Below are 25965 nucleotides of genomic sequence, written 5' to 3'. Positions count from 1 at the left end.
TTAGAGCCTTATAAAGAGGGTGATTAAAGGTCCAGCAGGAGATACATAAGGCACACAAGCATGGTGCCATTAGGAAGAAGCATTTGCAAAGGGTCATGGGACTTCCCACTGGTGTTCTCCTCTAAGTATTAAGATCCGAGAATAATTCTCTGTTCTCACTTATTTTATCATGACCAATTCTGAACTCCATACATTCTCTCTGCATCTTTTCATAGCTTCTGTGTGTGTGTGTGTGTGTGTATATACACACACACACACACACACACACACACACACACACACACATATACACACATACACACACACACATATACACACACACACACTGTACTTATGTCCCAGATGCCCATGTTTGAGTAGTGTCATTAGAATTGAACAAAGAAAGAGTATACTTGGACTTGGTCCCCTGGACACAGATGGCTGTGACATTTTCAGGAATTGTTCAGAGTGATGCTACAGAAAAGCATGTCTGATTGTCTAGTTATCGCAAGGAGCCCTACCTTTTAAAAACGCTCTACACAAGTGCTGCAGTTCCACTAACAGATGCAATGTTTAACTCAAGAGAACTGGGAAAAACACCAACCATGTCAGTGCTAACCTCATTCCAGTTAAGAATACAGCACAGCCCCTGTCAGAACCAACAATGTTTCTTGTCTAAGAGTTTTTTCATGACATCTTTGTTTGATGGTGAGAGCAAAAATGACCTTAGTGTGCTTGTGTGCATGTTTTATAGTCAGCATAATTCATGTTCTTGCAGGAGGTGGGGTGAATGCAGGGACATCACGTGCACAGCCATGAGGAACTGTTCCTTTCAGCTCTCATCTGTCTTCCCTCCTCTCGCATAATCACATTAAGACACACAAGGTGGAATATTCCACTAATAAATTCACAGGTGCACAGTGCCAGACCAATTACCGGTCTGCAGGTATAGGCCAATGAAGACAAGCCAGAGGGACAGAAGAGGAGGGGGGGAAATGGAGAGAGGGTGAATGATCCCTAAAAGTTGGCATTCTGCCATACATGCGGCGTGCAATTCAACGCTGCAGATGCAGCATACACAATATTTGTCTTCTGTTGTCTGACTAACAAAAACACATGCACTGAACCAGGTGCATCAGCACAAAGCAGCCACAGGACTCTCTCTTAGCAAAGCACAAATCATATAATGCATTTCTACAATTGTGCATCTTCGGTTTACTTAAGCATTTAATTTCCCTCAGCATGATTTAAAGCCAAGATTATATACTTCACAGCTCTAATACCACGTCATCAAAGCAGCATTACAACAGCTAAATTGAGATGGATGAAATGTGGATGGATGAAATGTGGAAATGGATGAGTGTAAACTACAGAAAGCAGTGTATTTACAAAGCATACATGGCAGTATGATTAAAAAAAATAATAATGTACACCTCCCATTAATACAATAACCCTTTCTTAGGGCTTAGGCTTTACAAGTTGTTCCTGATGGTCACATGCTCATAATATGCAGGTTACACCTACTGTATATTAGGAGCTTAATCCACGCTTTCCGAGTCCTTATATATTTTTTTAAAGTACAAACTTTTCCCCCACAGGATATGATGAGATTTTTCACTCACTCATCACTCATTTTCTACCGCTTATACGATGAGATTTTTCAATTCCGATTAAATATATATTACCTGAGAGATTTTCTAGAGGTTTGTTTTTAATTATATAAAATAAATACTGACTTTAAGTGGTCATTCAAAATTACCTGGAAAATTGCCTGGGAGGTAAAAAAGGCAGCCAAACGCAGGTCCAAAGCATTAAACCGGCATTGTTTTTAAGGACGGTCTTATTTTTTACATTTAAAAAGCGATCATGATCGTATGCCTAGTTGAATAACATACTTGGCCTTGTTTACTCAGACTTCACTCATGTTACAGCACATCTGCACCTCCACTTGCTCACATGTGCTTTTTCATAATAAAGGAAATAAAGATCAGTTCTAAACATCTCCAACCTATGACATAAAACACACTGCTTTTGAATCCTACACATGCACAGTATTTTTTTGCACAATGTGCTATTATTGTCATTATATTTTTATATACTGTGCTGTAATTTCCTTAGATTTTATTATTATTAGTCCTGTACTCATTTGCTTATGCATGTTAACTTTTTGCCAAATGGTATTGCTATGACACCGTCTGTAATAATTATTTCCTCAGATTAGAAGCAAAATAGGTACATGTAAATTTGCCACCTAAAAAAACAACAGCCATGTTTTTTTTTAATAAGCTTTGTATGTATAAATCAAATTAACATCGTTCCTTATTGTTAGAAGGGCTCTAAAATGCTGAAACAATGATGGATGAATGAACGAACGAACGAAGAAGGAGACGACAGGTGGAAATGTGAGAAGGAAGGTAACATGAGAAGACTGAAGACCGTTCTACTTGTAATGTCCAGGTTCAATTGAATGCAAATGTGTGCATAAAAGGTATAAGGCTTTTAATCCGGTTTTAATGACCTGCTAACTTTTTTTTTATGACAAATGTTTCCACAAATATTCGTTTCTATAGTTCCCTCTGAAAGTATTGGAACAGCAAGGACAATTCTTTTTGTTTTTTCCTAACTCCTTATAAGGTTTGTTATAGCAATCAAAAGATTCATTTCCTAATATTTACATCTAGATGCGAACTAGATTGTGGTCCACCACAAAAAGTGCCATGTATTTAGTTCAAGGACACTAAAACGATTAGAGCAGAGCAACAGAATATGTGAATGTGTGGAGAATGTAACTCGACTCTCTCTCACCCAGTAGATGTTTGAGCATGGCCTGGTTTTGGTCCCAGATGCTGTTGAACGTGCTCCAACGTGAGCGCCCATCAGGAAGAGGGTTTTTGCGAATCCAGCCACCGCATGCATACTGGTAGAAATCCTGACATGGGTCTACTGTGCGATCCAGAGACTCCACGATCTTACTGGCCACTGTCACACACGCCTCCGTCAGACACAGGCTACCTGATGGATCTGTGAGATAGGAACATAAGTGTTGCTGATATCAAAAACACTAGTAATGAAAGTCAAAATCATGTGATGGCAATGTATTATTGTGGCAACTTTTTTGTGCTTTCATTGAGTAATAAGTGCATTTGCAAACACAAATCACCTTAAGGTACTGATATGACTTCAGAATCTTGGACAGAGCACACACCAAGGCTAGCAAAAATGTTTGGTCATCATTATGTGTTTTTTTTTAGTATATTATATTGTTACATAATACGAACACAAACATGACAGATGTATCTTCTTTTGTTTCAATGAAAAGGATGGAAATAAGGATGACTCACTTTATATAAAATAAGAATAACCAAACTACATATGCATAAATAATATTAAAATTAAATCAGCAACAGTGATTTTGTGGTAGATTTTCTCCTCATCCCTGCGCTCGTCCTGGGGCACAGTGATGTTGGCGAGTGCAGTTACAAAGTCCAGAATTTTAGAGTTTTAAAAACTAAAAAAAGTAAAATAAATACATTAGTTCCAAGAAACAAACAAAAAAAATTAGATGATTGCACATTTATAGAACTTTGAGACTTTTTTTAGATTTTTTCCTCTCTCAGTTTAGGTCTTTTCTTGGAACGTCTTCTAGACACCCTGCTGAATGCTTTACTTTTTTGACTCACCATCATATAATCATGATGATAACTCAGTGTATCTGTGGGTAGCATTTACTGAAATAAAACTTTTAGAATTTAACAATCAGCCTGTGCAAAATATTAAACAAACTAGAAGAAGAGACTAAAAATACTGCCAACAGCACCACACACAGACACCCACACAGACAGACAGACACAGAAAAGGTGTACATGTGATTGGCTTACCGTTTTCGTAATGAACTCCCAGGGTAACAGCACATGCAAAAATTGATAACAGAGAGGCCACAAGTAAAGCAGCCAACACAATCTCCAGCTGAGTCCTCCGTCCTAATCCACCACACAACTGGATACCACCTTTCCGGAAACCCACCTGAGACACAAATTTTCATTAGTAATTCATTTGATCCTTGAAAATGCTTAAGTCCCAGAGTAGACATAAATACCCTTGACATAGCACCCAGGGTTGTTTGGTGAAAGTCCTATCCACCAATCACTTAATAATCTCTATTACTTTATCTATTCAAAACTTAATCTCCACATCTGTAGTTACTACTGGCAAGACTTTCAGCAAGATTTACCCTAAACTAAAACAATATTAACTCTTTTATAAAGAAACTTTGGATCAGTTGTTGTTACGTCAGTCATTACATGCAAATCAAAATATATACCTTAAGAAGGAACCGAGTTTTCAGAGGGAGGATTGCTGTGATGCAACAAAACCTTCAGGTATGCCTTTTTACTGTATTGTACAAGTAACCAAAATTTGAGTAACATTACAGTCTAGCTACGGAGGACTTACTCTGGGAGACTGTAATGATTTAGAGGGGATGTGTTTTATAGATAAACTACTTCATTTAAAATTTTCAATGACTGTTCCCAGATTCCCAAAAGATCCTAGAACAGAATCTAAGATTTTCAGTTCTTTTTCAACTTCTTGCCCCCACACACACGCACACTTAATATACAGATAGCTGTTGACTAAATGGTCCAGCAGAAGAATCAGACTTGCTCTGTCTGTATGTAGCTGTATTATGTTCAGCTTAAAAACTTGTGCCTGATATTCAAAAGAACCCACTTTTAACACTTTAATTCAGTTGATCACAGAAACTGCATTTAAGAATTTTTCCTAAATCTAATACTGCTGAATGTTATTTTATTATTCAATACATTTGTTCTAAAAGTGAACTCAAACAACAAACAAGCAAATGACATTTGGAGCCAAAAGACAAAGCAAAAGAGCTTTATACAACAGCATCTACAGATGCTTTCCAGATGCTGTGGGACTGCGCAACACGCAACAGCCTAGTGTGGAAATATAATTATCCCCTTTTCTTAAAACCTGGCTGGCCAAAATAATGACAAACAGCATTTGACTGTTGCCTTTCATAGTACCTTTTGAACCTCAAGTGACTCAAAAGTGCTATCATGGTCATTAGTCAACTCTGTCACAAAAAAAAAAACATTTGGCACGTCATTCTTATACCTAATGTAGAACACCATTAAGCCTAGAAAACTTCAAATATAGTACAAGGGTGTAATCAGCAGAACAGAACCATGACGCTGAACAATAAGACATGGCGATAGTCATTCCATCAGACATAGCTACTCAAACATTTCCCAAATAAGTAATCTCAACAGAAGGGTTTTTTTTTTTAAGATAACAATATCAGCACTGTTTTCTCTTTTCTGATCTAGTGTGAGATCAACACTTAATAATACAACCTTTAAAAAAATAAAAGTACTCTCCCAAACCAGAAACCTGGAAAATAACACATGCCAGCACCACCTTGGTACTTCAGACATTAAAAATACCAGTTCATCCATCTTTCTTATGTGCTCCCCACATGCCAACTTGTGCGTGTTAATCATTACTTTTGGTAGAAATGGCTTTACTTGTACTGTCACTATGTAGGTCTCTAAGCGTGTACATCGCAGTACTTGGTCTTTAACCACAAATAATGGTCCCCAGGTCACCCTGAAATATCAATAAGGTAAGGTTTCTCCCTAGATACTCTTCCTTTAAATAATTTCTTAAATATCTATTGTGCCATGAAAATTTGGAGTGGAATTATGATTTTAGTGCTGTGAGAGGAGACATACAAGTCTCTGATAGTTCTACTGGGATTTCAATTTCAACAGTAAAGCCCTTAGGTTTTGGAAGTTATTTGCAACTTTCTTTGTGCCAGTATGTTGTAAAGGAATTCTTGCTCCTAGCCTATATTATATATTTGATTTCCTCCAATTCCAAAACAGACAGGATTATTACTTACTAATAATAAAATATCTAAGTTGAAAATTCCACAAATTCAGCAGTGAAACTCAACAGCAGCTGCCAAATGATCTGGATTGCAAATTGCTCAGCTATTTTTTGAAATTCAAAAACAAAAAACAAAGCATTAGATACCAAGTCAGTGCTGGGAATAAGTGAGAGTGCTCAATTGTGTTCTTGGCTTGTTGCTCAGAATCCATTCCTGCTAATCATTTGAGCTATCCAAGGCTTACAATGAGGTGTCTGTTCCAAATAAGACAAACAAGCAGACCATACAGTGTCTAGTTTCTGCTTGCAACGGTTTCCACTTCTGCAATTATTAGTAACCTTTCTTGTTATATCTGTTTGTAGAAGTGGAAATTAACACTAAATCCGCAGCATCCTTGTGACGTGTTAGTCACTGGTCTGATATTTTAAAAACATAATGACCATAACAGTTCGGACGCTATTGTTGCTATCCACAAAGCATGAAGATAAAGTCGACATAGAGGACAATAACTTTAGTCCACTGACCTGTGAATAATGTTAACAACCGAATAAAACTAGTTTCTACCTCATATCCACCCAAAATGTGTTCAGTTAGAAAGATTAATACTAGTGACACATTGTTTGTCTTCCTGGGACATACAGTATCACACTAAATTCAGAAACATCCTTTGACTCTACTACCACTGTCCATTAACTGACCTCCACACTGTCAGGAGAAATGGCTCCATCAGCTGGAATGTCTGACCCCTCTTCCTCCTCAAAAGTTGCACGCTTGTAGTTGGACATCTAAAAGAGAGAAACACAGTAAGCAATGAGCAATGGCAATTATGCACTACTCACTACAAGAACATGACAATGATAACTTTTTAAGGTGCAATGCTCAATATTTATTTTCTCATGAAAAAATTGCATAAATATTTCAAAATATATATATATATATATATATATATATATATATAAAATACTGAAACAGCCTCTCACGAAGGAGAAAACTGATGACCATGAAGGGGATAACACACTGTATTGGTTACTTTTCTCTTAGACAGATATGCTAGCTGAGGCTTTGTGTACATGGGCATGAACAAGAAGTGGTGTCAAGCAATAAACTTTAATCATTCATTCAATATGCACTTCAAACTGGTCAGGGATGTGGTGTTTCCGGATACAAGGAGAGAAGGTACACCATGGCTGGAATGCAAATCCATAGCAGGACAATGCATACACAGATTCACACTACAAGCAACTCATCATAGCCAAACACCCAAATACTTGGACAGGAAAAAGCTGGAGAAAAATGGAAGAAATCCCTCTGAAACATGAGAACATATAAAACTCCACACAGAGAGAAGCCTCAGGCACAGCTACTGACTGTGTCTTTGCGCCTCTCTCACGTTGTAGCTCACATGTAAACACAAGAGCCTAAATTCTAACCAATGAACCTTTAAAACAAGCCAAGAAACATGATTCAGTTCTGTCCTCAGGCTAGGTCAGGCAAAAGTAAAGAGAAAAAGACTAAGGAATGCAAGTAAACATTGCTCCTTCATCTGTTCCAACACAGCTGAAAAAGAAGTCGCCTCTGAGGCCAAGAATTATGGAAACGGTTTTAATTTGAGCCCCAAGAGAATTTAATCTATCCATTATGAGTGTAAACACTGGACTGGTGGAGAAAGGAGCAAACACACTTTCAACAAACAAGCATTAAAGTCGCTTTTACATTCGTTTCACACAACGTTTAAATTTAAATCATTTGACATCATGTGTGTACGTGTGTGTTCATATGATGTCTTACACGTTCTGAATTAAAATGGAAGAATACCAGAAACGGTGTCTGTCCAATTCTGCACATAAAACACTAGTTTCACCTTCGTAGACACGAACAAGTAAGCAAGTTAAATAGATGTTAATAATTTGATGATTGAATATGTTTCAGCTATTGTTTTCTTACTTACCATTCACACATCTCAGTCCAAAACAGTTAACTGACAGCAAAAACCAGAAGTGTCCTTTTCCCCCCTTGTACCCAGCATGTTTGTGGAACAAACCAAATAGCACATAGATATGGGGGAGATACTCTGGTAGTAAGCAGAGTAGATAAAGCACACTTCCTCAAAAGACACTCTCCTCCTGTTTCAGTAGAAATGGTCAAATTTATAGGACATTCCACGGAACATGTTAGAGATATTTGTTTGGGCAAAAGTCACAAAACAGAATTTGTGTTAAACACTTAATGAGACATAATGGTGAGTCCCAGTGTTACCTCATATTGAGTATTGACTGCATGTGAAAGGCGAATTCACATTGTGCTGACTAACACATTCTGGAGTGACTGGACTAAATAAATAAACAAATAAATAAACAAACCCTTCTACAAACCAATATACTGATGTGTTTCCTCGCATTTCAAAGCCCTCTTGGTACTTTATCTTTGTTCATTGCTTTCTCTCTTGACGTTTACTCTTTTCAAATCACCCACCCCCCTTCCCTCAATTTCCTTTTCTCTGTCTCCTGAGAGTGAAATCTTGTGTGACTCAATAATCGCTTCCTGTTTAGTAAATAGTTCTTTTAAAAGGTATTCTGTGAATTCATTTCATTTGGAGTCCAATGTCTACATGAACTCAATAATTTCCTCTCACTGAAGTGATGTGTGACATCATGGCCCAAAGCAAACAGTAATCAAACATCAGTGAACCTGTAAATGTTAAATATTGACACAAGTGCCATAAACTCTGTGATGAAAAAAAAAGGTTATTTTACAAGGTTTCCTATAGTGAAACTTCTTTTGGTCAAAGAGTTCAGCACAACTGGTTCATTTATGGAACTCACTTCCTGTTTGGAATTGAGGATTATTCAAATCAAATCAATTATACTTTAAAATACCTGTTTTTTGTTCTAAACATACACAAAACCAAATAATTACAGTATCTAAACCCACATCTCTCCCTTTGTCTCTCTGAGTTTTCCTTCTGCTCTCGCTTTCTTATCTAACCACTTCTGTTCGATGGAACCGTTTACCAGAAATGCTTTGAAATCTCCCTCTCCCTCCACGGTTTGCTTAAAAAAAGTAAAGGCATAAAAAGATGGACAAAAATGACCTTGCAAGAAAAACACAATTTAGCACCAATTTAGCATACAAAATACTTTTAAATGTTAGAACAGTGACATTAAGACTCTCCTGAGGATAATATGAACTTGAAAGTACAATTTTATTCACATATCAAGAACACGCCATGTTAAGTTCATAGCTTCCATTTACCAACAATTGTATTGTACTTTCTTTCATGATGTTCTGATGCCGAAATTTTCTCAGACATGTACTTGAGTTAAAAGCTCTGGTCAGAGGACCATTTACGTAACCCGCTTAAAACTGTTTATATCAAATGAAGACAAGTTTACAATTACTGCATAGATTTATCTTTCAGTTAAAAAAAAGAGGGGAAAAAACCCAAAAACATTAAGGCGTTGAAGACCACCAGGCACCAGAAATCTGTTTCTCCCTGAACTGCTGTCTCAATGCTCACAAATGGCTCGTCTTAAGTGTGCTATATCCACAAACAAACCTGAATTCAACAGACCTACTTCCACTGACTTTTCCCTTCCATTAACAATGCACTAAACACAAAACACACTGAAACATTAGACACCATTCAGAGCACTGGCACTTACAGCCATGCATAAATTGTTTATATTGCAGACAGTTTTGTGTAAACTCTGTGCTTCTCCAAGAACTGTCCCCACCATTCCCACTTTTATACTTTTCTCTACAGCTGAAACCATTCGGCTGACACTTTGTACAACACGAGTTGCTATTTTACTCCACAATTTTGGCCATTACTACAGCTTACATTTGAGAAAAATGGGGGGAAATGTTTTAATAATTTAACAGTAATTTAACCAAACTTTGATTTACCATTTCGCAAGTGATGCAGTTGCTGAAGGGGCAATATTGAGAAAATAATGAGTAATGAATTAAACAGTGTGATGTGCTGGTAGTGGGTGCATACTGCACTGACAAAGTTTCTCTTACCTCCCACAAGGTTCATGTTTTCCTATCCCAATGTGTTTTATTCCTCTTACACCACTCTAAATACAATATTTTTTTCATTAAACATAAATTTTCTCTCTGAATAACTTAAAAAAATATATAAGAGAATATTGTGGAATGTTAACACCGTTTCAAACAGTTGTCCCTCACCAACCTCACTGTTTGTCTCTCTCTGAAGAAAACACTGGGAAACAGCAGCTTATGTTTAATAGTGAGAAAAGGGAATACAGAATCAGCTGTTTGGCATCCTATTAGCTACTCTCTGGAATTGTAATTCTTAATGATAATTCTAGATCTGCCTAATGAGACTTATGGAGTCAATTACGGTCTAAAATTTTATTATAGAAAGTTCAGACTTTTACAACTGGAAGGTTATCCAAACTTCTGGACATTCCACAGTTCATCCTTTTTTTCTGTTCTACAAATTCATCAAATATGGAGCAACACATTTTAGTTGTTTTGAGTTTGCTGTAGAGTTATATTTTATTTATTTTTTGTCATTTGGTGAGGGGTGGTAATTTTATTTATTTATTTATTTATTTATTTATTTATTTATTTATTTATTTATTTATTACACACAACATTATATTAATTGATTGTCATTATTAATGAAAAAATATATTAGAGTGGTTTGTTTGATAAAACAACAGCTCAGAAGAAAATATTTGCTCCAAAACAGTTTTTTTTGTACAAATCAGCTGCTATGACTTCTAACTTCAAATACTATACTTCAAAGAACATCTTTTCTCTTATCGGTTTGTTTTGACTAACATCAGACTGCAGCAGAGAGGAAAAGCTGACAAAAAGAGCAGTCTCTCCTCCCCGTGCTCTCACTGAGCACATGCCCATGGTTGCCACGGCAACAAGGAACACCCCTCCCCCCACAAAACAACACCCCCATCCTCCAACCCCAACGTTATGCAAGCCAGGCCATCACAAATTAAAGCAACGTGTTCAGAGTCTTCCCTCGTGCAACCAGACGCTGGATGAACAGCTGTGGTTGGGTCTGTTGGTTCTGTGAGCTTGCTTGTGCGGAAACAGACGAGTGTGTTCTCCCCCCCTTTATGGGAAGAACAAACCGTTAAACTGCGTCAGAGGACTGTAAATACTAAACAGATGACAAGGACTGTGGGAGTGCAGCAGTGCCGAGAGAGAGAGAGAGAGAGAGAGAGAGAGAGAGAGAGAGCGAACACTTCCCATCACATGTGGGTCAGTAATGAGCTGCAATTAGAATTCATAAAGGTCCATTTGAGGCTTTGACGTCAGCGCATGCACGTCAGTGAGCTGGAGGCAAAGGGTGAGGGCCCTCAAGATCTGCTGGTCCACAGTTAAAGGCATGAGAACAGCATTTAGCTTTAGTGTTTTATCTAAATCAGATAGAGGTCTTAATAAGCTCTTCTTCAAACTTGTTCACAATGACTTTTAAAGAAAGAGAACAAAGAATGTAGCTGATAGAAACCCACCAAGTAAAAAAGGAACCCTAAGCAGGCTTGTGTTAGAGTATTCTGTGAGTGCAGACAGTTCATTGGTAGCACAAACAGAGCTAGATTAGTAGGGGAGAACTGTAGCCAGACCCCCTGAAGAGGATCTGTTAAAAAGCTGTACAGAGGAGAATGCGAGAAGGTGGGTGCAGAAAGCCGATCAAAAAGAATGAAGGGGTGAGACAGAAACTTGTGTTGCATTTAAGTCATGACTCTACCTCTAACAGAAAAAACAAAGAAAACACTCCTTAACTCAGAATTCCTACTCATTAAATCAAGATGATTAGAGATTCTCAGAGATCAATGACGTCTCCGATCTTATCCACAAAGGGCCGGTGTGGGTGCAGGTTTTCATTCCAACCAAGTAGAAAACACACCTGATTCCACCTGTTTAATCAGCTGTTCTTGGCTTTCAGTAGACTCTGGTGTGGCTTCTGCTTGGTTGGAATGAAAACCTGCACCATACCGACCCTTTCTGGATAATATTGGAGACCCCTGCTTTAGAGCAATCACAGGGACATATCAGCTTATTAAACCTACAAAAGAAAATATACATTACACATCACAGATTGCTGACAAACACAGTTGTCCATATTGTTGCCCATATTGTTTTGTAGAGCCTCATAGAAATAAATCATGCAATCTGGAGCTTGACGCAAGTCAAATGGTGCTCATTTTTCCTAAACATAAGTTGTTTCATGATTTAAAACAAGTTTAAAACCACACACATACAGAATAACATCAACACTGAACATAATCAAGCCACCTAGTAACATGTTTTGTGAGGTGGGACGAACCTGAAGAACTTCAGAAGAAACACACAAACACTGAAACTCCAGAAAAAAAATAAAAATAGCTTAAGATCGAACCAGGGACCATTTCTGGCTCCAATCTGTGGCCCAATAAAATTAAGTCTTTAATTTTTAGCAAAGCTAAATAATAAATTAACTATTGAACTAATAAATAACACTATAGTTATGAAGGCTTTCTCAAGCCTCAAGTTACTGTTGTTTTCTCACCTGGCTTTAATTGGCTTACTTAAAGTAACAATGCATGTTGCATGCATGTCTGAGCTAGTCTGTAAGGACACAGGGATGTAGAGAAGAACAGAAAACCGTAAAGGAGAGAGAGAGATTGAGGGGGAGTCTTTCCTTGCAAAGGGAAGGGAGAGGTTTTCCCAAGTTCCAGGAGTGGTGCAGGACTTTCTCTGTGCGGAATGTGATTGTTTGAAGTGGTTTCCTGAGGAGTGTTTTTAAAAGGAAGCCCTTTGTCGGGGGCAGGCTGGCATAGTCCAACCTCTGCCCAAGATGTTACGAATACCCTGAACTCCAGCACCTTGAGAACATCTACACTGCCCCACCACCAGCTCTCACACATGCATTCACATCTCTGAATGCTGCAGAGTAGCAAACCACCCAGATAAACTTCACACACCAAAACAAATCAAAACTCAGCCACAGGGATTAAAGTCTGCTTCATGAATACCAAGTGACAGATGAGCTGAAGGCTGTGAGGATGGGGAATATTCATGAGCCAATTATATAGGTAGAAAAGAAAGACAGAAAGAGTCCAGGTCTATAATCCTCATGCAAGAAGTCAAGTACTGTACCTCAACAGACATTGCTCATGATCACATGATCCCAATAAAATCTTGGCTGAATTCTAGAACAGATTGCGATAAAGGATTTTCCATTTTAAAATATATGATGACAATGATACTAAAAGATACATCTGCGATTAAAGAGAATTACTACATTCTGCTTACAGAGTAAAATGTGATTTCTATAAGCATAACTATTACACTGAGGGCTGGTTTCTGTTTGTGTGAATGCATGTCAAGTCAAGTCACCTTTATTGTCACATAAGTCAAGTCAAGCCACCTTTATTGTCACATAAAGGTGACTTGACTTGACATGCATTCACACAAACAGAAACAAGCCCTCAGTGTAATAGTTATGCTTATAGAAATCACATTTTACAAGGACAGGCATGGAGACGTTTGTGGCTGAGTGTAAAAGAGGACTACACGGAACAAGGGGACAAGCACGTAGGTTGGTAATGACATTCACATTAGCAAGTCAGTACAGTATACATGAATGCTTACTCAGCCTGTGTAGATGTGAGTTTTCGATAATTGTATGTTGCTCTGCTACTGGTGGCACTGCCAGAAGTTTTTCACTAACCGCTTTTGGTGGAATTGCAGTAAAGACTCTGCAAGTGAGCATATCCTGTTATTCAATGTAAAACCACCGAGCTTTTACATTCTTGTACAATGTGAAACAGTCATAGAGTGTAAACACAGCACTGCAAACTCGCATCTAATTGATCTAGTGGTATTATTCCTAGATGAAGCTGGAAATGGAGTGAAATCAAACTGGACAAATGCCTTAATTGTAAATTTTACACAGACCCTAATCAGTTACCTTAACACAACTTTGTAGCATCTTAATCAAAGAATTTCCAGATAACTCCACACACAAATTTTGATGCTACAGTAAATGAGCTTTCTTCACACCTTCAGACAGTGGGACTGAATGTCCCTCTAGTTGTATGGTCAAGACTTTACAAGCTCCTTTCATCCCACCCTCCTACCTCCTACACCCCAGGCCCCCATCCATCCCCAACACACACAAAATATAAACACGCACGTTGAAAGACATCATTTTGTTGTGCTGAGCCAAAACCAGGCTGAGAAACGTCTTAGAAATTGGCCCAAAAGAGCCTCAATCACTGACCAACAAATCACACACACTCACACTTAATGTGAAGGATACAATGCAATCTGGGAAACTAAATAATTAATTAGCTGGCAGTTAATTTATCAAAGAAGTGTTAATGAACTTCTGGAACTTGTTTACAGGCTGTTAAAAAGCAGTCAAGCAGTTTAAACAGAGGTACAACAATAGGGAAAACTTCAAGAAAAGAAAAAAGTTATGGGCAAGAAAATAAAAATAAATGAAAAAAAAAACAACAAGCAATAAGACAGAAAACTGAAAAATTAAAAAAGTAAGCAAAAAATAAATAAAAGAAGCAAAAAAAGAAGAAAATGTAAAGGAAGAAGCAAAGAAAAAGAAAAGATTAAAAATAGAAAAAGGACAGAATAGTACTGGCCAGTGCTGTGTGTGCTGACACAAAAAGGAAGTCTGGGTTCAGCAATCTCCCTTTCCTCTCTTCTTCAATTCGTGACCCCTGTCCTCACGCTGACAATGACACCCCATCTCTCTCACACACACACACACACACGCGCACACACGCACCCCTACAGCAAAGCTATTTATTCCCTTCTCACACTCCTTACAGCATCTCTACTTTTCATTGCTTGCATGAACACAGCATGAGAACTAGTCTCACTATTCAGTACAGTAGTCTCTCCTCATAGCTGATCACCACAGTGTACCAAACCACATGTGGAACCTCCCTCAGGGGAAAACGGAGAAAAGAGTTCACCCACAGGTACTTACCTCAAAATGTATCAGCAGTTTACACACACGAGCTGCACTGCACTGCTGATCTTCTCTCTCTACTGGTGGTCAGGGGGAGTATAAACCTCAAGCTCTCAGAGAAAAATGAGGGACGAGGGACAGAGGGAGGGTTTAGGAGGAGGGAAGGCAGGGAAGTGAACTAGCTAGAAATGGACAATTTTGTGTGAGAAGTAGAAAAACAGAGAGAGAGAGCGAGAGAGTGAGAAGAAAATTATAAATATTTTTCAACCCAAAATGAGGAGTCTAGAAAGGGAAGAGGAGAGTATTTTATTCTTCACTCCTAAAAACATTCTTTATGATTTGATGAAAATCAAAGATTTTCATCTTAAAAGGCCAGAGACAGAGAGAATCTGAGAGTATAAACATGTGCCTGTACATGTGAGTGTGAGACCACACTCTCAGCTGGTGCTCCCCATCACTTCAACTGTTCTGATAGAAAACTCCTGTGAGGACCTGACCTGGAACTGTACAGAACTCATACCAGATAAATACACTGCAAGCGCTTTTCATGATTCCTCAGGGCCTCTGGCATTCATAAAGACTTCATTCAGGCAGCCAGTTAGCGCTAGAAGAGCTAGCATACAGCCGCAAGGAGAGGGGGCTTCCATCACTGTGCGCCAAACAGAACGCTTCATTGTTGAGGTACAAAGCTCCATTCTGAGCAACACTGCCTGGCCAATGTGTCCTAATGCAGTTAGCCATTCGAACGCACTTCACACAACCACTCAGCACCTAAACCAACAGGCACGGTGAACAAAACCCGGCATCTCCTCGTTATCGAAACATTACATAAGAGATATTGGTCTTATATATTTATACATTTTCTGAAAGTGAAATTGTAAAACACCACAGATCCTGAGATTTACTTGCACAGAGCCTTAAAAGGAAAATCCATCCTGAATAATTTATGCATTAATCTTGATCTTCCTAACTTTATTTTATAACAATACTGAAATACAGAATTGACCTTTTTTTAAGTTAAACCTTCTTCTTGGCTTTATTATGGCAATAAGAATTAGCCCTTGCTAATAATCTATAAATAAAAAGTTGTGACTGATGCTAAAAGCTTTTGATCTATTGTTTTTAACAGCAAAATCCCACTCTTAACCTTTATCATGTCAGCACAGCACCCAACCTTTAACTTCTCACAGGATTATTGTGAATACTAACTTCACAAACATTTCAGTATACACATTTAACATGTTTCAGTATACACATTTAACATGTTTCAGCATGTTATCCTTTAACTTCTAAACTACCTCTACATCAGCATTGTATACAAAGACATGTATTATTTGATATATTTGGTAACTATACGTTTTATAAGAGGAAGATGAAAACTGTAGTTCAAGTTCTTTTAATACGGCTAGCATTCTGGTGATTAACAGCTAATGCTAACAAATATTAAGTATTCATTTATTGTCACTGATTAACTGTTGCATGTTGATCCGATACGTTTTTATCATGTGTGTTAGTAACAACTAATCAGAATAGGTACCAAGAGCACAGCAGCTTAGCCAGCTAGCTGGTCAGGTGTTTGAAAACTGCTGCGCTGTGCATAAAATGATCACAGAAAATACTGCAGCAGAAACCCTTTTGCAGATTAAAAATCAGAACCACACAAGCGCATTTTGATTAAATCACTATGTAAAGTATTCTCCACACACAAAAACACACACAAGCATTTTGATATTGGACACACCCTGAAAATGTGTTTAAAATAACAATGTCAAAGACACAAAGAATCCTGCTAGTTAGGTACTTCAAGAATGATGAGATGATGGAAACATCTATCCTCTCTCAACACTGTGCGTACAAGTCGTTACACCACTGAGATTCATTCTTTATACTGCCTTATTCTTTCTGTCTTCATTATCAAACATAACAGCAGAGTAGGGAATAATTATGTGTGAGAAAATGAGAGAAGCATGCACAGGACAATGAGCAAGCGAGAATGAGAGAAGCTCCCTCTCCCCTGAGAGCTGGAATGATGTCACTCTTTGTGCAGCAAGGTTAACACGCTCAATACACATGGTTAGGAAAAGGAAGGAGGGAGGATCCGATGGAAGAGAGAGGGAAGGAAGGAAGGAAGAAACAGGGAAAAAAAGATATATAACAGAAGGAGAACAAAAGCTGAAGCTTCTGAGTACAGGATGGATGGGTCTGAAAGTTTCTCCATCTTTCTAAGCAACAAAACAGTTTAGTACAGGAAGAAATTTGTAGTGTTCATTCAGTGAACACACATTTTCTCTGTAGGCATTCTAAGGATGTCTTATTTTTAGTTGCTTTTCCTCACGTTACATTATATTGGGTGCATACGGGCCTTTGTGGTTTAAAAAAATAATATTTTAATCTAATAGAAATGCAAATATTAGCATGGCAGAGTTAATAATAAAGGTGATATTAAAGATACAGACAGTTTTTTGTCATGTTTCCCTGTTCTCCAGATATGCTAGTTACTGCTCCTGCAGCGTTGGCGTTCATGAATGAATTCTAACCTTTTAAGCAGTGTGCATACTCAATTTCAATTCAACTGCATTCTCTCTGCAGATATTTTTGTAATAGTCTGGAAGGGGTCAGCTCTTGAATTTGTCAAATCTATTTTTTAATTTTTTTAGTCAGTCTCTCACATGTATGAGGTGATCTGGGCATATTGGCTGGATGCTGCTGTGGCTGAATTCTAGCAAAAAAATATTTTGAGGAAATTTGTTTTCTTTATCTTTTTTCCTGATATTATTTTCTTACCTTAATGTAGCAATTAGAACCTATAACTTAAACAAGCAAAAAAAACTTCTACCTAAAAAAAATCTGCCTAAAAATGTCTAAACTGCTCCAACAATGATTTCAGCACATCAGGAACGTCAGGCTTTGATCATGATGTTGGGTAAATGCTGAAGCATGACATAAGCTTAAGTGAGTACAATTTTCCCAGTTCACTTTTGTGAGTAAGGAGAATTTTAAAATGCTAGAAATTTACAAGCAATTGAGACAGAAAGGAGCAGACGGTTTAAAAAAAGTCTATTTATAGACTATATATAGTTTACAGACTTGTATACAGTACATAGCACATATAGTACAAAGTTCAAGTTACAAAATCTATTTAATAAATTCTATTAATGTAGCACTTTTAATATCAGGCGTTGGCACAAAGAGGCTTTACATAAATTCAGATTATAAATTGTATATGTATCTATATATGGTTAGGATTTCTGTGTGTGTGATCACTGATACACACAACTACCAAGTGAGACTTCCGTCATGTCCTATTTTGCATAGGTGGAAAGGTGGGAACGCTCTATGTGAATAATCAACACCTCAGGGCTTCTAGAAGCCTTGAATATACAGTATAATTGACTGCAAGCATGAACACAGCATAAACATCACATTTATTTCAACGAACAGTATGAATTCATACAATAAGTAACTTTGCTTTTGTTGGTTATGGAAATGACTAGCTAACTTTAATATAAAACTAGATTTGTAAAGTTCGTCGCAAAAAACTTTGATGTTGGCTTTGACGAGGCAAGTATTCGCAAAGGCCGGTACTTTTTGGAGGCAAGTGGACATAAAACTTGTGAAATCTAGTGGAGCGCTAGGGTGCCAAAACATTTGGAGGCAAGTAGAGACGAGCATGTGATGTCATCCGAAAACCTGTGATGCAATTCCCCTCGTTGAGCTGAGTGTTTTGATATGCCACATGCCCATGTTGTGCAAATGTATTATTTTCACTTGACATCACGTGACGTAATCAGAATACATGTTGTAAAAAGTTTTGATTTTGCATATTTTGGGGGGGCTGCGGCACAGCCGAAAGGCCAGTCGGTACACCAATTTAAAACTTTGTTCACTTTAGAGTATCACCCTAAAGGAGCTGGCCGAATTTGGTGTAGATAGTTCGAAAGCTTGCCGAGTTATAAACTTCCAAAGTTTATAATGGGAGTCTATGGGAAAAAAGACCCGGTACCGAAAGTACCGGTAATCGGATCGCTTAGAAAAGTAAAAGCAACAAACTTCAAACCAGGGTCTACGACATATCCAAATTTGGTGCATGTGGCTCGAAAGCCCTAGGAGGAGTTACTCTTGATACATTTTTGTCTAAACTTAAATAGGAAAACAGAATGTTGGCTTGTACAAAGCCACACATAATGAGAACAATGGTAGGGAACGTTTGCCTAAATTCAAGCCAGAACCTCTGCACTATACCTACCTAAAATGCATTACAGTACAAGCTTTCCTTCTTTTATCACTGATATTAACTAGCCTGATGTAACATGAGAATCTTCTGGCTGTGAGAGGTTTGTGGTCTATCAGTGGTTGAAATCTAATCAAGATGAGTGGCATAAGAAATGCACAAAGCCTTGACCTAAAAAGTCTGACCCACCACTGAATCTCTGCAAAATGTAACTTCAACTTTTTTTTTTAAATCTCTTCACCTGATTCTCCTCACTTTCATTTCTATTCCCTTTCATCAACTGTGAAAAGCACCAAAGATCACAAATACATCATCCATGCTCCACGGAATCCATATGCATCTTGAGAGCCTGTGTGTTCTCTCCATCTCTTGCATTGGCCCTCTCAGATGGTGCAGTACAGAGTTAGCAGAATACTAAACATCCAGCCCACACTAAAGGAATATCAGAGATAAAGGCTGGGATGTGACAATATAGACAGAAGTTTCAGTGAAAAAGAATTTGGGGAAAGAAGGATTGAGACATGATGCTTGTCATAAACTCAAGTCCACATTATCCACAGAATATTAGATTCTTTTTTTAATGCTAATTCTGTGGAATGGGACGTCTTTGATAAATACGATTGTGTGTGTCCAGGTAAAAGATCATTCATAACCAAAACCAAATTATAACACCAGAAAAAGGTACAACAAGAATGGTACAGTTTTTGAATGTAAAAACTATAAAAGGGAAAAATATTAATACCATTGACTCCTTTCACAATATTTTAGTCAGACAAACAGTTAATAAATAATCATACCAGTCCTTTACTTCTGTGTGAATACATCAATCATGGCAGTTTACAACAACTGTAAACTCATGTACAGGTTAGAATTCACTCTAACCTTAATCTAACTCCTTAGAAACTGCAGTGCATTACGCAAACAAAGTACATTACAAGTACACAAAGGAAAACTGTTGACCTTATCAAATAATGGACAATAGCCAAAAGTGTTAAAACCTAAAAGGTTAGTAACCTATACCACACTAAATAAACATTTCTGCTGTCCCAAGTCTTTCAGCATCACCATCATCATCCATAGCATCCATGAACGTGAACTCACTTCACTGTGAACCCAGGCTGTAAACTCGCTGACCAATATCCATCCGATGAGGACTTTTATTAACGGACACACATATGTACAGGCGCGCACACACACAGGAAAGTGTGGCCCTCTCCCTGCACTCACACACCCTTAGGCAGGATGCACCAGCTCTCCCAAGCCCTGAGCAGCCCTCCAGGGTCAGGCAAAGGTCGAGGAGTGAAAAAGCACTCCACCTCCAGAGAGCTCCGAAAGCTCCCTTTCCCACAATACCACACCCAAGCAGCGCTGCACAGCCGAGACCATTTGGCCAGTTCCCCTCCCACAGGCTGTGGGCGCTACAATACAGCTGTAGATGCAGGACTCATCAATGCAAAAACACAAAGACATGCTTTGACAGACTGGACCAGGCAGGTTAAATAAATCTATAAATGCACTCATTCTGTGCCGTTATCATGTCAGAAGGGTGGCACATTTGAAATGTCAGCAGCAGTATGGCTTGAAAGCACAGGTTTATGCTGAGAACATAGCATTATTTAACATGTCACTAAACAGTATTTCAGTTCACCAAACACAAACTGGTCCACACTAGGCCATTTTAGCAATTATATTAAAAAGAAAGCAGTTCAAGGTACAGTATGCGGTTATAGGAAAACATTGAATAACAGAATGGTGTAATGGCACTGGAGTTATCTTCCATACTAAATACATTTCTCCCATAACAGAAAAGCAACCATTTAATGTGCATTATATATAATTTTTTTTATAATATATTTTTTATGCTGTGGCCACCATACCGGTTCCTGGAAAGTTGTTTCTATAGAAATAATAACATTGAAACAAACATAAATTACACTCTGAAATACCATCAAAAACACATATTCAGTGTTTGGACACTTGGACTTGAAAATGGGATATGAATTCAAAAGACTGAGGGTATCTGCATACCATTTATCGGCACAGATGCCAAAGTGGACACTGAATGTGGTCTGAATTTTCTTCAGAATTTGCGTCACTTGGCCAAATTTGGAAGCAAAAAAGCATAAATCACACATTTCTGTTTAAAATACTACAGAGTTTGAAGAACACAGATGGCAGAAGGCAGTGAAGGGAAATAAGTATTTGTTTAAATATATATATATATATATATATATATATATATATATATATATATATATATATATATATATATATATCCGGTATTTCCTACCCACTGCACATGCGCACTTCAATTCTGAAAGCCTATAAATTCTCATGTCTTCATATCGTTCAATGCTATTGGCATTTTATCATAAGATCATAACCATATCACATTATGCTACCTATAATACATACACAAGAATTTAGTAGGTTTTAAATCTAAAAACACTGGGTCTGAAATAAGAATGCAAAATAAGTGAGAGGTAGTCAAGAAAGAAAAGAGGAAGTTTATCTAGTCTAATGAATGCTATCGGCTAATCAGCTGTCTTTACAGTAACAGTAACTTCCTTTTTCAAATTACATATGAGAATTTGTGACAGTTTGAGGACAACCTGAAACACCAGTTAACCCTACATTCATTTCCATTTCCTTCTCTACATGTGTAAAATTTGAAGAAATGGAGACAATTTCAAAAGTATAATAATCATTAATTTAAATTAAATGCTATGTAAATTAGGTGAAATACCGTAAAACAACAAGCATAAATGATTTCTTGTGCAAAACTAGGATAATTTTTGTATTATAATACACACACACACACACCAAAAAAAGTAAAGTTTGGTTAAAATTAGCAGAGATTGTTGGTGCCACAGTGAGTACATAGCTAGTACAATTAACTTGCTTTGCTAACCTGACAAGCTAGAATGCAACATGTACATCAGACCACTTGGATTATGGTATTTGTGCATTTCATTTGTATTTTATACACTAATTTACACTCGTTTGTATTTTGTCACCGTAACTCCTATGAGTTATAATGCCAGCATACAAGCATTTACATTCTTACTGGAGTGCCATTAAGAGTTAAAAACTAGACAGACTCAAATCAAACCAGTTATGAGTGAAATGCATGACTATTATATTGGTGACTGTTATTTAGGCCTACATAGTAAACAAAGCAGAAACAATTACAGACTACAAGTTGCTCTCTTACATCCCCATTTACTTGTGAGCATAAGCATACAGTTTTGCCTTCATTTCTTTGGTTATCTTCTGAGAAGTAACAAAGCACCATCCCGTCCCCTCAACGATCCTGCTCATGCAGATAATGAAGCGGAGCACAAAATGTCCCTGCTGGCTATATGGACATTAAGCTAATTGGTTTATTGCATGAATTCGTCTGCTTCTTAGATACAAATGACAAACACAACATGTTAATGTGGTCAAAAAAAAACAAACAAACATTAAGGGCCATTACAGAGATTTGGTTCCAGTAAGATGGAAAACAATAAACTCATCAGTTATGACATGACATAAAAATAAAGGATTACAAAAAATATAAGAAGATCCCTAATAAAATGACCAATTACATATAAATAAGATTCAGTCAATAAATTACAAAGATCCAAGTCACATTTTCAGATGCTTTTGACTCCCATAACCTTATGCCCTTATAAAATATTACCAAAGTTTTTTTTTAGATTAAATAAATAAAAGATAAAATTCTGCATAATATTAAGCCATAAATGTTAACACTGTAGCATGGAAATAGCTGATAAAGGTACGTTTATAAATCTTCGCCAAGATTCGTTTATAAATACTCCATATAACTGGATAACCACAGAATATGAAAAAAAAACAAAAACAAAAAACGTTTATTGTTATCTAAAAGGTGAAAATCAGTCATAATTTGATCAGGTATTGCCTACCTACTGCGCATGCGCACTTCGTGGTATTTTATCATAAGATCATAACCCTCTCTCAGTGTGCTCAGTAGAACAATTAGACCACAGTAATAATGTAGACAAAATAGGCTACTTCAGGCCAGGTTCTGTTTTACGAAGCCATGTAAACATTATTTTTATGATGTTTATAATTAATTATTACATCTACAAGGACAAGAGGTCACGTGCAAGGAAGTGATAACGACCAATTTAAAAAAAATAATAAATTTAAGGATAATTTAAAGATTTAAACAATATCAATATGCATCGTCTGTTCTAACAGACCTCGCCCGTAAATTGTCGCCATGGAGACCATATGTCAATTATTTTCCACTTTAATTGGCGTCTTGTGCTGAACAGCCAATCAGAATCGCGCGCGAGCACAACACAGGCAGCTGTACGTCCAACGTGCTGCGACTCGTTTAACGAGCAACAAGTCATCGAGTTTATAGGTTCGTTTGTCCTGTTTGCGACGCGATAACACAACCAGCACGTAACTAAAATTATGCATATTTACGTTGGCACGTTTCTGCGGTGATTTTGTTTTCTTTTGTTATGTTTACACGCACCAGATCGTCTAGAGAAGGTCACTATCTGCGTTTCCTTTGTTCAGTAAAGAAAGATGGGCGATACAGAGGGGAAACAGCTGGACAGCAACACGCTCTGCACTTACGTTATTCCGCAGATCCTGCAGAGCCACGCTCATGGTGCAGACTGGAGTCCGGGGAGAGGCGAGGAGGAGGAGGAGGAGGAGGAGGAGGCGAGCGCTTCACTCACTCCACCTCTGTGTGCATGCATGTGGGACTGGCGACCTAAGCCATCTCCTCTCCCAACAGAGCTGTAACAAACGTGCACGCACCCTCTATTTAAACCCCGACAGACACTCACACAGCTGATTACAATGTCAGAGGCTTACACGCAAGCGTAGGCGAAGCGTTTACCTGTCGGAAGGTAATGAGCACGCGTCGAGCCAGCGCGTCTGCGTCTTCTTCAGCTTCCGTCACTGAGCGCGGTTCGGTAACATACAACATACGCCGAGCACCGTAGGAGACTGCGATCAGCCTGCAGACTCTTCCCTCTGTCCTCCTCTCACACACACGCACACACACACACACACACACCCCTCCCTCTCTCCCTCTCTCTCATGCGTATGTGTACAGAGCATGCAACACGTGTATAAGGACAGCCATCCTTGTGTAGTGCATAATATTAGAGCAGAAACTAAATACACTTTTCAAACAACCAAGAAGTGGCATGGATTTAAAAATATTAATAAATATTAATAAGAACACATTTTGTTGACATACAGTATTCCCAGTTATAGATGACATTGCTATTGGCAACCTTTGTGTAATCAAGCTGTCATTTACATTTACAGCATTTGGCAGACACCCTAATCTAGAGCGACATACAAGTGCTTATTCACATTACACATTACATATTTGCAATTGGCTTCCATCCTGAACAAGGTCAAACTTATTGGACTTGGAATAAGTAGAGTAGAATCTTTAGGGATTCTTTAGGAAATAACACTTCTTGCTGACTAACCCTGTGTGATCTAAAATGATGTCTTCATGATAACCTTTATACCATCTCCACTCTAGCTGGTCATTGACAAATCAAATAGAACCACCACTACTAGGGAAAACTATAAATTACACTGACATGCATTCAAGTTAATAATTCATGGAGTAATGAAAAATAGTGTTGGCTCTTTCACATCATAAAGAAGGCCTATAAAACTAGCAGAATACCTGTATATGTATTTTAAGACCTACCTGCAAAACTCAGTGGCTCTTAGAGATTGACATCATGACAAATCCACTATGGTCATGCTAAGAAGAAGGGGTACTGTCTCCAAACTGTGTCCCAATTTTTGGCAAAATGACTGTTTACTTTGGACCAACACTACCATTAGCGACAGACTGCAGAAAATGTTTTCTGTGTACACATTCCCTCTTGTAAAAAAAAAAAAAAAAAAGGATCTCACCCCTTTTAGTTTCTTTATATATTTTCTTCTGGCCAGATGAGAACAAGGTCACTAGACAGATAGCGCTGTTGAGCAGACTGTCTAAAGCCAACAGCAAAGTTCTCCTTGAATAAGCCCAAGGCCTACAAAGCACCAATAGATCACCTTCCACTCATCTGCCCACACACACAACACAAGTCAAACACACATTGCTAGGTTGTCATTCTAAGTAAATGTTGTCATATATGTCCATGTTAATACTAAAACTGTATTTAATTTAATAACACATTGCAAACGAGGCCAACATTATGAAAATGACTATTTTTGAGGGCACATTTAGAAATAGGTGCAATATTTTTTAATTTACGGCTGCTCTCTTGAAACTAAACCGTTGGTTTGTCATGGAGAGCCTATATGTTTAGTCTACATCCAACTACCATCCATGTTTACAAATGGAGGAACTGATTTATGAGCTGTTTTTCATAACCTTTCCAGAACAACTCTGTCCACCTTAAGCTCATGGAGCTTTTTGCATTTTGTCATTTTTTTTATACATTTGTAGTCAGTACCTTTTATGTAGCTACTGATTTAAATGTATATAATCCTGACACAGGCCTATTGTATATATAAAATAAATGTCTTTATAATGTGAGTCTCGATTTTAGTTTAATAGTCATACAAGCAATGCGATTTGTGTTGAGAAAGGTATCACTGCACAAACAGCACAGATTTATATCCAACATTCAACTTTATAACTAGAATCATTCTGCATTACATAAAAAAGGGAAAACATTCCCTGTACACATCATTATCCCTTTAACAAGAGGTGTTACAGTATGTTCATGGATACCCTTTTTTATTTTCCCTCTCTTTGTGCTTTGGAACTTTGATGCTCTGCTCTGGTCATACTATCACCAAGGAGACGGGCTGAGGCGTTGTCATAGTATTTCCATAGCAACTCCTCTA

The 25965-nt window shown here is 37.8% G+C and overlaps 1 protein-coding gene across 4 annotated transcripts in view; it reads right to left on the bottom strand.

The window, feature by feature from the left end:
- Positions 1–24144, bottom strand: part of ece2b (endothelin converting enzyme 2b) — a 40898-nt gene extending 16754 nt beyond the window's left edge. The window contains exons 1-5 of one of the 4 annotated variants that reach the window (XM_027147935.2): positions 23972–24144; positions 23704–23868; positions 6589–6675; positions 3858–4002; positions 2785–3000 (exon numbers count right to left, since the gene is read on the bottom strand). In XM_027147935.2, the coding sequence (XP_027003736.1) occupies positions 2785–3000; positions 3858–4002; positions 6589–6675; positions 23704–23736 (481 nt within the window). In that variant the 5' untranslated portion in view covers positions 23737–23868; positions 23972–24144. Of the gene's footprint in view, positions 1–2784; positions 3001–3857; positions 4003–6588; positions 6676–7838; positions 7977–8262; positions 8284–14873; positions 14926–23703; positions 23869–23971 lie in introns of those variants that run through there. The other 3 variants (XM_027147937.2, XM_047820982.1, XM_027147936.2) reach the window with 3 other exon arrangements.
- Positions 24145–25965: the final 1821 nt, after the last annotated feature.

This window comes from Tachysurus fulvidraco, chromosome 11 (assembly GCF_022655615.1).
Source record: "Tachysurus fulvidraco isolate hzauxx_2018 chromosome 11, HZAU_PFXX_2.0, whole genome shotgun sequence".
NCBI classification, from domain to species: Eukaryota; Metazoa; Chordata; class Actinopteri; order Siluriformes; family Bagridae; genus Tachysurus; species Tachysurus fulvidraco.
The sequence above is the reverse complement of the archived record's forward strand: the minus strand, read 5'-3'. Positions and strand labels throughout refer to the sequence as shown.